Source organism: Bombyx mandarina, chromosome 19 (genome assembly GCF_030267445.1).
Source record: "Bombyx mandarina strain Sakado chromosome 19, ASM3026744v2".
Taxonomy (NCBI): domain Eukaryota; kingdom Metazoa; phylum Arthropoda; class Insecta; order Lepidoptera; family Bombycidae; genus Bombyx; species Bombyx mandarina.
This window is the reverse complement of record NC_143225.1, coordinates 10105568-10120353: the sequence shown is the minus strand read 5'-3', so window position 1 is coordinate 10120353 and position 14786 is coordinate 10105568. Positions and strand designations below refer to the sequence as shown.

The following is a 14786-nucleotide window of genomic DNA, read 5'->3' as shown; positions in this document are numbered from 1 at the left end:
AACAGCAATGACAGGGGCAGAGCCAAACCGCTGCCTACCGTTAAGTACTCTCCAGAAGCCTCGTTTGAAGAAGGATATATCATAGCGCTCGGGAAACACCGTGGAGGGGGGAGCTCATTCCAAAGTCGGATGGTACGTGGCACAAAAGATCTCTGGAAACGCACTGTGGATGAACGCAGTGGTAGTATGGATGAACTTTACTCCGGTGGCGGGCAGTGCGATGGTAGAAACGAGATAATGGTATCATCTCAAACAATTATTCAGAGCACTCCACTCAATATAACATGATGACACTCAATATAAAATGATTACATATTCTTAGGTTTTCGTACATGTAGTTGATAAATTTTTTACGGTTCAATTCATCGATATACATGTAATACACAGAATTACGAGGGCTGCACTAAAAGTATCGGGAATGGAATATTTCCACTGTTCCTGTCATATTAAAATCTTTTTAATTGAAAACTCCTTGGTTTTAAAAATCGAATACCATTTATTTATTTAAAAAAAGATTCTCGGTCTTGTCACGAGGCTTCGTCAAACTTGTTAAGTCGTTGAGAAAATGGAATTGACTCGAGAAAATTCAAGAGCGATGATTTATTATGACTTTCGAAGTGGTTTAACACAAAAACAGTGTGTTGACCAGATGATTTCTGCATTTGGTGATGAAGCCCCATCCAAAACCACAATTTATCGCTGGTTTGCTGAGTTTCAACGTGGACGTGTCAAGCTCAGTGATGATCCCCGTCAAGGTCGTCCAAAAACTGCAGTCACCCAAGAAAACGTTGATGCTATGCGTAGGCTGATTGAGGAAGATCGACATGTGACATACCGCGAAATTCAGGCAACCTTAGACATTGGCATGAGTCAAATACAAATAATCTTGCATGAACAATTAGGTGTAAAAAAGTTGTTTTCCCGATGGATACCGCATTCGCTCTGTGAAGAGCAAAAAGCGGCTCGCGTTACTTGGTACGTGAGAACTCTCGAAAGATTCCACGCAGGATCCTCAAATGCTGTATACAACATTGTATCAGGTGACGAATCCTGGATATATGCGTACGAACCCGAAACAAAAAGCCAGTCACGAGTTTGGATGTTCGAAAATGAGTTAAAGCCAACAAAAATTGTTCGTTCACGGAGTGTTGCAAAAAAAATGGTGGCCACGTTTGTCTCCAAAACCGGCCATGTTACGACTATTCCTCTTGAGGGACAAAGAACGGTTAATGCAGAATGGTATGCATTTGTTTGCCACAGGTCGTTTCTGAACTCCGTAAAGAGTACTGCAACCGCCACATCATCCTCTATCACGACAATGCGAGTTCTCACACCGCGCACAGAACAAAAGAGTTTTTAGAGCAAGCAAACATAGAATTATTAGACCATCCGCCGTACAGCCCCGACCTAAGCCCTAATGATTTCTATACTTTCCCTAAAATAAAGAATAAATTGCGTGGACAGAGATTTTCATCACCTGAAGAAGCTGTGGACGCCTACAAAACGGCCATTTTGGAGACCCCAACTTCCGAATGGAATGGTTGCTCCAATGATTGGTTCCATCGTATGGAAAAATGTGTCAAATTTCGCGGAGAATACTTCGAAAAGCAATAAATACATTTTTAAATAGTAATGTTGTGTCACTTCGTTAATTCCCGAAATTTTCAGTGCCGCCTAGGTATGTAGTTAGTATGTATTTATATCAATGGTTCAATCTCACTTTTATTATTTTCGTTTCACGTTTCGTTCGTTACGGATGCCTGTCAAACGCTAGATTAAACATAATAAAGTCGTGACCTCTCATGGCTGGAGTCCCGCAAGGCTCTGTCCTCTCGCCCCTCCTATTTAGCTTATTCGTCAACGATATTCCCCGGTCGCCGCCGACCCAGTTAGCTTTATTCGCCGACGACACGACTGTTTACTATTCGAGTAGAAATAAGTCCCTTATTGCGAGGAAGCTTCAGAGCGCAGTCGTAGCCCTAGGACAGTGGTTCCGAAAATGGCGCCTAGACATCAACCCAGCGAAAAGCACCGCAGTGTTATTTTAAAGGGGAATCTCACCGCTTATTTCCTCACGCATTAGGAGGAGAAATATTACACCCCCGATCACCCTCTTCGGCCAACCTATACCCTGGGCCAGGAAAGTCAAGTACCTGGGAGTCACCCTGGATGCAACCATGACATTCCGCCCGCATATAAAAACAGTCCGCGACTGTGCCGCATTTATTCTCGGCAGACTCTATCCCATGATCTGTAAGCGGAGTAAAATGTCCCTTCGGAACGAGATGACGACACTTTACAAAACTTGCATAAGGCCCGTCATGACTTATGCGAGTGTGGTGTTCGCTCACGCGGCCCGCACACACATAGACACCCTCCAATCCCTACAATGCCGCTTTTGCAGGTTAGCCGTCGGGGCTCCGTGGTTCGTGAGGAACGTTGACCTACACGACGACCTGGGCCTCGAATCAATTGGGAAATACATGAAGTCAGCGTCGGAACGGTACTTCGATAAGGCTATGCGTCATGATAATCGCCTTATCGTTGCCGCCGCTGACTACTCCCCGAATCCTGATAACGCAGAAGCCAGTTACCGTCGACGCCCTAGACACGTCCTTACGGATCCATCAGATCCAATAACCTTTGCATTAGACGCCTTCAGCTCTAACACTAGGAGCAGGCTTAGGGACCCCGGTAACCGTATTCGTCGAACTCGACAAAGAGGTCGACGTGCAACCTAACCCATGCATCAGCCCGCTGAGTTTCTCGCCGGATCTTCTCAGCGGGTCGCGATTCCGATCCGGTAGTAGATTCATTCGCGAAGCAATTGGTCTTGAGTTGTTAGGTCTCCTTCGGAGGCGCTCGGGCAGTTGTTAGCAAATCCCAACCCTCCTGGCTGAGCCTTTGCTTGCCCACCTGTCCTGGTGAAACTGAAAAGGCCTTCGGGCCATCAGTAATCTCTCAATCATAAAAAAAAACAATAAAGTATAGAAAATTATATTCACAGTCGTCAAGTTGCTTTCAATACATATTATGTAACAGTCTTAAATACATATTATGTAGTAACTAAATATAGTTTTATTTAATTTTTACTTTTTATTGCTTAGATGGGTGGACGAACTCACACGCCACCTGGTGTTAAGTGGTTACTGGAGCCCATAGGAATCTAAAACGTAAATGCGCCACCCACCTTGAGATATAAGTTCTAAAGTCTTAATATAGTTACAATTTAGTTATAAGTATAGTTACAACGGCTGCCCCACTTGAAATTATATTCCATACATAATGTCATCGAATACACTTTAAGATAAAATTAAAATTGTGCCAATATCACTTAAACGGCTTTATTATATTTTATTTTTAAGGGGAGCGCTCTTCATGAAAAACCCTTTAGTAGTCTAACGCATTATCACATTGAAACTAACATTGAAACTGCCATTTAATTTTTAGATTATCAATCAATAGATGTCATGAAAGAATTAATAATTTATTGCAGCGATGTGAGAAATGTCAGAGGTGTTATTAATCAAACTTAATGTTATGTAATACTTTTGACATATGAAGATTATCCAAAATCCGAGTGAACTTATGACTGGCACAATCAAAGAAATGATTAGTGACGGTGATCAGTGAGAATTTCATATAAAATGTGGTACATCGAAAATAAATGTATATTTTCTGTGAATACAAACCGGTGAGTTGTTCAGGATCTACAGACTAAGTTATCTGAACTCGGCCATATTGTATCTAGCATAGCACCAACTCTTTTCTTCCCGTGGGTGCTGTAAAAGCTTAACTAAAGCATTCACCAGAGAACGGGTGAATATTGCGATCATCAAACGCCATTTATCGGTGGTCGGGCGTACTGTAAGCCCTCATGTGTAGTTCACATTAGTATACGGGTGCGGTCCGTTTAAAAAAAAAGGCGGGAAGTCATTATACAAAAATATCGAGAATTCCGCCTCATGTCTTAAGGTGGGCAGCGTCATTTCCGTCGTGATCTCTATAGGCTCCGGTAACGCTTTACAAAGGTGGCCCATTGGCGTGTTCACCCATATACGCATGAAGAGAACATTATTTTCATTGATGGCACGAGCAATGTATATCTTTAAAAGTTATTTTTAGACGTTGATTTTAATTAATTTTTAATTTCAGAAAATGAAAGTCTTCTTATCTTTTGCTGCTGTCGTAGCTGTGGCTGTGGCCGTCCCAGCGAATTATGAACCTATCCACGTTGGACCTGCTCTAGTCGACACCTACGAACCTATCCATGTTGGACCCGCCATTGTCGACACCTATGAGCCTATCCATGTTGGACCTGCTCTAGTTGACACCTACGAACCTATCCATGTTGGACCCGCTCTAGTTGACACCTATGAGCCTATCCATGTTGGACCCGCTCTAGTTGACACCTACGAACCTATCCACGTTGGACCTGCTCTTGTGGATGTTGACAACTACGAACCCATCTCCGTTGGACCCGCCATCGTCGATACTCCCACCACCCAGAGCACCCCACTCGTGCAGATCATCTTGAACATCAACCAGGCAACCACTGCTTCTGCTGTTGAAACCCCCGTCTATAATCCTCAGCCAGCCGAGATTGTTGAGAAGCCTGTGGCTCCCACTCCGGTCATCGTCGCTTCTCCCATCATTCCCGCGCCCGTCGTAACTTTACCCGAGATCCTCAACTAAGTGCAGTTTTAGCTTTAAGTGCATCATTTTAGAATATAAAATAAAATAACCAGAATAACAACAAGACACAAAATAACGAGTTTATAATGTGACAAATAAATAATTTGAATACTTTTATATATTGTTATTCTCATTTGCGTTGGTGATGATTATTTCCTAAGTACAACAGCAGTGTTTCAGCTCGTTTTAGATCTCTAATAGGTATGTGATGTAGCCAGGCGATGTTTGAGGAACCGAATGTGAACAAACTGTACTACAAACGACGATTGTTACATTGCAAACATCGGCAATAACAACAATTGATCTGGTGGACGGCGACCCTGATTGCTTCCTCTGGATTCGTTTTTTAATAGCCAATAAGGCTCTGTTAAAGACATTAGGGATTTAGGAGCATTTGTTTAAGTCTCGTATATGCATATTGATAGTGCATATTCGGCTCAAAACATTCCATATCTCCAATAGTCGTGATAAGAATCAGGGCGCAATGCTAGGACACAAAGAGTGTGCTAGACAAAAGGACATTTTTCAATAATTATTTATTCAAAATAAAATACCGAATCATAGGGCAATGCACATATTATATTTACACACTACACATATGGACCGTAACAAAGTCTCTTTCTCTTGACCATTGTGCAAGCATTCCATTGATTGATCATAAATAGAACTTCATAGAAAGATGACATCAAGATTGAAATATACAATGTTGAAAATAATTGTAAGTCCGAATGGTGACCGCATTGTTTCTGGAATCTTCGTGCACTTTACCCGTGAGATGAGTAATTGTCAAAGATTGTGAAAGTTTATTGACTGGAGGGAGATACTATATACGATTTTAATCTTAGCAAAAATTATTGTTATTTAGTATGTTGTATTGTTTAAATAGATTTTAACAATATTTCATTAAACACGTAAACAATCTCTTTACTGACATACTTAAAGAAATTCTGCTCTTGATTTCTCTCCAGGCGATTAATTTTATTGTTTTCACAATGAAATATATCAAACAAATAATTTAAATGACCTGAAATAGACTGCTTTACGAAAACTATAAAGCGAAAAGCAAGCTTTATAATATCTTACTGACATATAATTTACTATATAATTATGCCTTATCTTAGATGATTCTTGTCCAGGATGATTGCCTGGAAGGGATCGCTTTAAGCAATTAAATCAGCCACTGTGCTTTTCGTGTTGGATGTTTAGCATTGGTTTTGTATTGGTATACAATAAAGCACATACTCCATGAGAATCCACTAATATAATATAACTTAAATGATAGCAAAGGTGCTACAGTCGAAGAAAACATTTTTTATGTCCCTACTAATGGTAGGGTGTTTTGTGCCGCAGTCATTCTTTTGAAGAATGGGAGAATTAAGGCTTAGAACTCATGAATCAAGGTGGGTTGCGACGTTCACGAATGGATGTCTATGTAGGCCGCGTAATCATTTGATACCGGGTTCCGCATCAGGAGGAGAAATATTACACCCCCGATCACCCTCTTCAGCCAACTTATACCATGGCCCAGGAAGGTCGAGTACCTGGAAGTCCCTGGATGCGTCCATGACATTCCGCCCGCATATAAAAACAGTCCGCGACGGTGCCGCATTTATTTTCGGCAGACTCTATCTCATGATCTGTAAGCTGAGTAAAATGTCCCTTTGGAACAAGGTGACACTTTACAAAACTTGCATAAGGCTCGTCATGACTTATGCGAGTGTGGTGTTCGCTGACGCGGCCCGCACACATATAGACACCCTCCAATCCCTAGAGTCCCGCTTTTGCAGGTTAACCGTCGGGGCTCCGTAGTTCGTGAGGAACGTTGACTTACATGACGACCTGGCCCTCGAATCAATCCAGAAATACATGAAGTCAGCGTCGGAACGGTACTTCGATAAGGCTATGCGTCATGATAATCGCCTTATCGTTGCCGCCGCTGACTACTCCCCGAATCCTGATCACGCAGGAGTCAGTTACCGTCGACGCCCTAGACACGTCCTTATGGATCCATCAGATCCAATAACCTTTGCATTAGACGTCTTCAGCTCTAACACTAGGAGCAGGCTTAGGGACACCGGTAACCGTACTCGTCGAACTCGACAAAGAGGTCTACGTGCAACCTAACCCATGCATCAGCCCGCTGAGTTTCTCGCCGGATTTTCACAGCTGGTCGCGATTCCGATCCGGTAGTAGATTCATTCGCGAAGCAGTTGCTCTTGAGTTGTTAGGTCTCCTTCGGAAGCGCTCGGGCAGATATTAGCAAATCCCAACCCTCCTGGCTGAGCCTTTGCTCGCCCATCTGTTCTGGTGAAACTGGAAAGGCCTCCGGGCCATCGGTAATCATTCCATCATAAAAAAAAGATACCGGGTAAGTTAGTTCACCCGGGTATCTACTAAAAGAGAAATTTTGTGCGGTATGTATGTAAAAGTATGTATTTAAAAAATTACAAGACAACACGATGTGGGAATGAAGGGTTCACTCACCGTTTCACTATTTTATTTGCGATTGACCCCAGACAAAATACGTTATAGAAAATGTACATATTATATAATTGGTCACTCGCTTTCGATCGGATCGGAAGATTAGATCCCGGTCCCAAAAAAAGCGGTTCTTTTGAATTTCACTAAATTTAAATTAAAATTTATTATTAGTCTATTAATGTAAGTATAACAAAAAAAAAATATGATCTTATTTTTCTAATTTGAATAATCGGCTTAGCAGAAATATTTATGCTTAATTAAATAGAAATAAAACGATTTTTATGTTTTATTTGCACCCACTGTTAGACTTCCTGAGATACTTCAACTATATAAATCTTGAAAATATATATTGTGCGTATTATTTATCTCGTTCAAAGTTGAATTGCTTATGCATTAATAATAAATACATTCACAATGTTTCGTTTGAAGAGCAGGACAAGGTTTTTAAACAATTTTGTTTTATGTCGTTTATGTTTTTAATTTGCGACAGATGGTAGGCGTATTGGAGTATAGTCGAGTCGCTACCTACCACTTATCACTTACCAGCAGGAGAAAAGGGAGAATGATATATCATAACGTTGTGGGGACGGAAACCACAGTAGATAATTATAGCAATATGTTATGCCTGCAATATGTTATTTCTCAAAAAAACATCTCTGTAGAACACTGTTGATGAACGAAGCGGTTCCAGGAAATTGGGTTAAGCTCTGCATTTTGTGCGGTAGTATACAAGCAGAATGCCAGCAAGATAGTCAAATCTAATAAAGGAAGCGGTTAATGGTTGTCTATACGACGTGGTCCATGCCACCCACGATCGAACACTGTGGAGGAAAATCACAACGGACTGGTCGTGATCCTCAGCAGTGAGGGAACGATAAAGAAGAAGGATACCAAAGAAGATTAGAGCCGAGCCATCGTGCTATTTGACTTAAGTTTCTACCGCCATACCATATTAGTACATCGTACCATATTAGACTTCGATCTTATGTACTGATATAATAATATGTATGTCCTAAGGCGAGCGTTTTTTTTTTATACTTAAATTTACTGGTGGCTCGGAGGCCTTTCCAGTTTTACCAGGGCAGGTGGGCGAGCAAAGACTCAGCAAAGGCGCCACCCAGATTGAGATATAAGTTCTAAGGTCTCAGTATAGTTATAACGGCTACCCCACCCTTCAAACAGAAACGCATTACTGCTTCACGGCAGAAATAGGCAGGGTGGTGGTACTCACCCGCGCCGACTCACAATAGGTCCTACCACCAGTAATTACGCAAATTATAATTTTGCGGATTTCATTTTTATTAAACCGTGGAAATCATCAATTGTGAACATTTGTTGAGTACGTATTACATTAGAAAAATTGGTACCCGCCTGCGGGATTCGAACACGACATCTTATCCGTTAACCCACGACGACTTCCATACAAAAAAGTGATCGGAATCGCGACCCGCTGAGAAGATCCGGCGAGAAACTCAGCGGGCTGATGTTTAAGTTAGGTTGTACGTCGAAAAAAAAAAAAAAAGGTTGTACGTCGAACTCTTTGCCGAGTTCGACGAGTACGGTTACCGGAGTCCCTGCTCCTATTGATAGAGCTAAAGGTGTTTAATGCAAGGGTTATTGGATCTGATGAGCGAGCGTTGCTACTCATGTTGTGAAGTCTATTGACCACATATCTCGCAGACGACGAGATAACACGACCGTGCACTAACAATTATAAGCTACTAACTAGAAACTAACCTGATTAATCAGAAGGAAAAATCACTTTAGAAATGTGTTTTTCGGTTAAACGTCTGGAAAACGACTTTGATATTGATTTATGGCCTGCGATAATAACGAATTACATGCGCGTAAATGATAATATAATCTAATAGTACACGATTAAATTGGATTAACGAAATTTTGAAAATACTTAGTGAATCATTATTTTTCAAGGATTGGTAGGGAAAAGTTTGCGACTTTGCCTGTTTAGTATTTTCCACTACTTCGAGCAGTCCACTAAGCGCGTTAACATCTCCACCATTCGCCCCATAATTCTTTTCAGCAAGCTCATACCGTGGGCCTCGAAAGTCAAATATCTAGGCGTCACCCTCGACAGAGGGATGACATTCCGTCCCTATATCGATAGGATGCCTCTATCCCATGATTTGCAAACGAAGTAAACTGGCCCATCGTAATAAGGTGACACTCTACAAAGCTTGCATACGCCCAGTCATGACCTATGCAAGTGCAGTGTTCGCTCACGCGACCCGCACTAGTTTGAAACCCCTTCAAATCATTCAATCCCATTTTTGCAGGATAGCCGACGGAGTACCGTATAAATCGAATAAGGACGTGGTGCCGCTTTTGATTCGTTACTATGACAGCTTGGGGATCTGTTTTATACGAAGGCTTCGTATATGGACCGCACCACCTTCATGTGTTGGTTTGTTCAGAAGCCGGCCCAAAAGGCCAACCATTTCGAGCAGCTTGGGGACCAGACTGCTTGGAATATGTAAACAAAGGTATATATAACGATTGTCTAGAATGGAACCTAGGTGTTTCAATCGCAGTCCGACCTCAACGGGAACACAACTAACCACGATGTGAGCATCAGCTGACGGCCCTCCATAAGGGCTCTATCGTGAAACCAGATAATTTAGTAAACAGAGTTTTCTTCGAGCTATTATGTCTACAAAACATTTTACGGTTTAATCTTTAGGTTTTTTTTTGTTCATGGACCCGGACTGCAAAGGCTTGTTGGACATTTGAAAGAAAGCTCAATTTTTCTTTTTAATTTCTTTTTATATTATACGTTATTTAGAACAATATTCATGTTACCATTGCGTTAAAACAAGATCAATTCATCGCTGATTCTTCAATGATTATTGAGGAAATATGAATTTTTGACGGCCTTTTCCCGTGACTGAAACAAATTTTATAAGGAACAAAAAATACATACCGGTATCTAGAGTAACGGTATTCTCAATAATTGTGAATTATTTCTGTATAAGACAATTTTACGACTTTGTAAGCATAACCGTTCACTAGTATAATTTATTATATTCAATGATAGTATAAGAATCGGAGCATTTGGATTAGTGATGACCTTCGATGAACCCATTATTCTCTCCGTTAGGCTTGATACATTTTATTTCCATCAATGGTTTGTCTCAAATGGCACTCCTGCCTTAAATCAAACGATAGTGCGATACTGGAGATATCCAACAAAAATATTATTATTAAATATTAGGCACATACACCTCTAGAATACTCCAGTTTATTGGTATAAAAAACATTACATGTATAAATAATGCTATTGTTTATCTAACATTAACAGCAATTAAAAAGATTAAAAAGATTTATGACAGTTGGTTACAAACTATGAATTTGGTAGACAAGATTGGCGTATTTAGATTATCTTTGTAAGGTTGTTTTGATAATATTTCGTATATAATGCAATTTTTTGTGAGTATAATATTATAATTTGTCAATTGTAAACCACTTGGTAAGTAATAATTAATATTCCCTTTTTTCCATTAAATACGCAAAAATATAGACAAAACTTAAATTGGTGACAGCGTGACAAAAAAAAAAAAATTATTAGTTAAATTAAGTAATATAATACATACAAAATACTTGTGAATTTCAATATCAATAAAACTTTATACATGACAATAATTAGCTGTAGTGTGTTTAAATTATATAAATATTGTTCACAGAAACCATGAAATTCTTCCTGTCCTTCGCTGCCGTGGTGGCCGTTGCTGTTGCCGGCCCTACTAAGGGCCTGGTGAGTCCCGGCGTTGCCGGACCTGCTCCCATCATCGACGACTTTGTACCTATCGCTGTCGGACCTGCCATCATAGATGAGTTCGAGCCTATTTCCGTCGGACCTGCCATCGTCCACGAGTTCGAACCTATCTCCGTTGGGCCTGCCATCGTCGACGAGTTGGTACCTATCTCCGTTGGACCCGCTATCGTAGACAGCCCTCCTCTTGCCCCCGTTGCTGACAGCACTCCTCTCGTGCAAATCATTTTGAACATCAACCAGGCTAGCTCTGCCCCTATTGTCCCCGGACCCGGTGCCGATGCCATTATCCCTGAGCCCGTGATTGTCGTTGACGAAGCCGAAATCGTTGCTGAGCCCGTTATCGTTGTCGATGGCCCCGTCCCCAAGCCTGTCCAGGTTGCTGACATCACTCCCGTTGCCCCCAAGCCAGTGATCGTCGCGACTCCCATCATTCCCGCACCCGCTGTCACTCTTCCTGAGACCCTCAACTGAATATCGATCAATTTCGACATGTCCACCATGACCGCTCTCGAGCGCTCGTAATCGGAATATTAACTATTTTATTAAATGAAAATTATGGTATGTCAATAAAATAGTTAGAATAAATTGCATGATGAGAATTTTCTGAATTTTTATTCATTTACTAAGTTCACCTAAGTTTATTGGTTCATTTTTATCACACTAACAATATAGTTAAAATCACTATGACAATGTGTTGTAGCTGATCAGTGTGCAGCGACTTGGCTGCACTCCTTAGTTTATTGCCGTTGTAATAAGATGAGCCGTATACTGGCAAGGTGTTGCGCAGCGCCGGGATGCATGGCGACGTTTGTTGTCGGAGGCCACGACCCACTTCGGGGTCATAGCGCTAGCGCAGTAGTAGTAGTTAGTAATACATCTTAATCGTAGTATCTTAATCTTAGTAGTAGTAATCTTCTGCTTACAACTGCTATAGTTGAACCCGTTGAAGACACAAGTTTGCGCGTTCACTGCGAAGAAGGAGGACCCTCAAAGGATCCCAACAACCTTCCGAGAGTATCGGGATACTCTACGGGATATATTAGGGTCGGCATTTCGAGCGATGTCCAATTTCGGAGTCATTTGGAGGGCAAAGCCAAGTTGGCGTCCAAAATGCTGGGAGTCTTCAACAGAGCGAAGCGATACTTTACGCCTGGACAAAGACTTTTGCTTAGCATTAGCAGCTTATAAAGCACAAGTCCGGCCTCGTGTGGAGTACTGCTCCCACCTCTGGGATGGGGCTCCCAAATACCAGTTACTTACATTTGAGTCCGTACACAAGAGGGCTGTTCGGATTGTCGATAATCGCATTCTCACGGATCGTTTGGGACCTCTGGGTCTGCGGAGGGACATCAGTTCTCTCTGTATTTTGTACCATATGTTCCATGGGGAGTGCTCTGAAGAATTGTTTGAGATGATCCCATCATCTCGTTCTTACCATCGCACTGCACGCCGTCGGAGTAGGATTCATTCATACTACCTGGGATCACTGCGTTTCAGTTTCTTTTTTGCCACGCACTGAGGAGGGGAATGAGCTCCCCTCCGCGGTGTTTCCCGAGCGCTATGACATGTCCTTCTTCAAATGAGGCTTATGGAAAATTCTTATCGGTAAGCAGCGGCTTGGCTCTCCCCCTGGCATTGCTGACGTCCATGGTCGACGGTAACCACTCATCATCGAGTTGGCCGTTTTCTCTGAAGGAGCTCATTGATTGAGGAGATTTATTATATTACTAGCCGTACTCGCCCGCTTCGCTGGGCATTTAAAATTAACTTTATTATTTATTGTCATTATTATTAGGGAGTCCAACACTCACATAAATATTAGCATATCCATTAAGTACATGTATTTTCTACTTGGATACCAAGTTTCAAGTCAATCAATCGGATGCATGGTTCAATAGTTATAACGGAACATCTGTAAAAACCACTGTAGATTTATATATTAGTATAGATGATTAAAATAAAGGATGGATCACAAAACAACCTAATTTTGGAAAATTGATTTAAAAAAGAGATAAACGTGATAAAAGCTGTTTATTTATTATGAAAGTGACTTGAACACTTCATATGACTACACTGAGCCCATTTCTTTGGGCCACGACGACTTCATGTTATCCTATAATACTTAAACACAAGAATAAGTTATCACAATATATTCATTCTGAAAGTAGTATCTTAATGATAAAGGTGCCGTCGTGCATTGTCATCGACAGTTCCGATCGCAACGCTGTTGAGCCCGGACGCGTTTTCCTGAAAAATTGTCGCTGCTGTCGCGATTGTGTGTTTGGTTTGCACGACATCGTCGTTGTCGCTTTGATCGTGACTTTGTTTTGCATTCCAGACGCTCTGTCGCTGGCATCGCGACCTTGAATCAGTAAAACATAATTCGAGTTCGTTAGTTTTGCTATCGAAAATGACAACTCATTTATCATTCACTCATTTCATTTATTAAATTTATTTATCTTATTCGGCGTGCAAAACAGTCTTTTTAAAGACTAAACCCCCACTGCGATCACCGCTTGTTGTGGCACTCACAACCCAGTGGGGCCCCACCTTCCCGAACTCCACCCCAATCCTAGCTGACTGCCGTTCTCACGGCAAAGGCACTCCCCCCCTTGTAGCTGGCACAGCGCAGGGGGTGAACTCCTACTCAGGGGACTCGCCTTTCGGCGAGTTGCTTTAAGTCCCGGGGACGCCCCCCCTGGGCACAACCACCATGGCGGACGACGACCCCGCCATGTTCGTCCTTTTCGTCCGGGAGTTTTGCCCGGACATCATGACTCAATTTAGGGCCCATAAAGCCAAATTAGCATCACAGTCCCGCGCACCGCTCGCCGCCGCCGCGAATATCCCCGACTCGCCAATGTCGCCCCCCACCCCCGCGCCCGCCTCGATAGCGTCCTGCGCGGCATCGAGCTCCGGCTCCGACTCCGAGTCGGAGATGGAGTTCGAGTCGGCCGCCAGCCCCGAACCCGGAACCTCCGATGGGTTCCAAACCGTCACGCGCGGTAAGAAACGCGCCCGCGCCGTGGAACCGTCCGCGGCGCCGAAACAACCCAAGGCCGCGAACGCGTCACGGCCTAAAGTCGTGGTCTCACCCGACTTCCCTCGCCGCGCAACCCCGTCGCCGAAACCCGCGCCCGTCAGCAAAATCGCCGCGCCCCCGCCCGTAATCCTACGTGAAAAATCCGCGTGGAACCGGGTATCCCAGGCCCTTATGGCCAATAAAATTAACTACTCCCAAGCGCGTAATCTCGCGCACGGGATACAAATCAAGGTCGCTACACCGGGCGACCATAGGGCCCTCACTTCATACCTCCGAAAGGAGAGCATAGGTTACCACACCTATGCACTCCAGGAGGACCGCGAGCTCCGCGTAGTAATACGCGAGTACCAAAAGAGCTCGACGTCGAGCTAATTAAGGAAGACCTAATCAGGCAAGCGTACCCGATCGTAAGTGTGCACCGTATGCACAGCGGGCGCGACAAATTCGCGTATAATATGGTTCTCGTCGCGTTGGAACCAACCGCCGAAGGCAAACGAATTGCCTCAAGCCTCCGCACCGTTTGCGGTTTATCAGGGGTCACCGTCGAGGCCGCACACAAAAAAGGCACTCCCGGACAGTGCCATAGGTGCCAACTTTATGGCCACTCCGCGCGCAACTGCCACGCGCGTCCGCGGTGCGTAAAGTGCCTCGGTGACCACGCGACAGCCGACTGTTCGCGGGTCAAAGAGACCGCGACCGAACCGCCGAGCTGTGTGCTCTGCCAGAAGCAGGGCCACATAGCCAACTACCGCGGATGCCCCAAGGCCCCGCGGAAGC

The 14786-nt window shown here is 43.2% G+C and overlaps 2 protein-coding genes across 2 annotated transcripts; both read left to right on the top strand.

The window, feature by feature from the left end:
* Positions 1 to 4158: 4158 nt before the first annotated feature.
* LOC114240775 (uncharacterized) lies at positions 4159 to 4810 on the top strand. Its single transcript, XM_028171457.2, has one exon. The coding sequence runs from the start codon at positions 4159 to 4161 to the stop codon at positions 4693 to 4695; it is 537 nt and encodes a 178-aa protein (XP_028027258.2). The 3' UTR covers positions 4696 to 4810.
* A 5800-nt stretch (positions 4811 to 10610) lies between these two features.
* On the top strand, positions 10611 to 11565 carry LOC114240422 (uncharacterized). Its single transcript, XM_028170953.2, has 2 exons — positions 10611 to 10660; positions 10875 to 11565. Exon 2 carries the CDS (start codon positions 10880 to 10882, stop codon positions 11435 to 11437), a length of 558 nt encoding a protein of 185 aa, XP_028026754.2. The 5' UTR covers positions 10611 to 10660; positions 10875 to 10879; the 3' UTR covers positions 11438 to 11565.
* The last annotated feature ends 3221 nt before the right edge of the window (positions 11566 to 14786 follow it).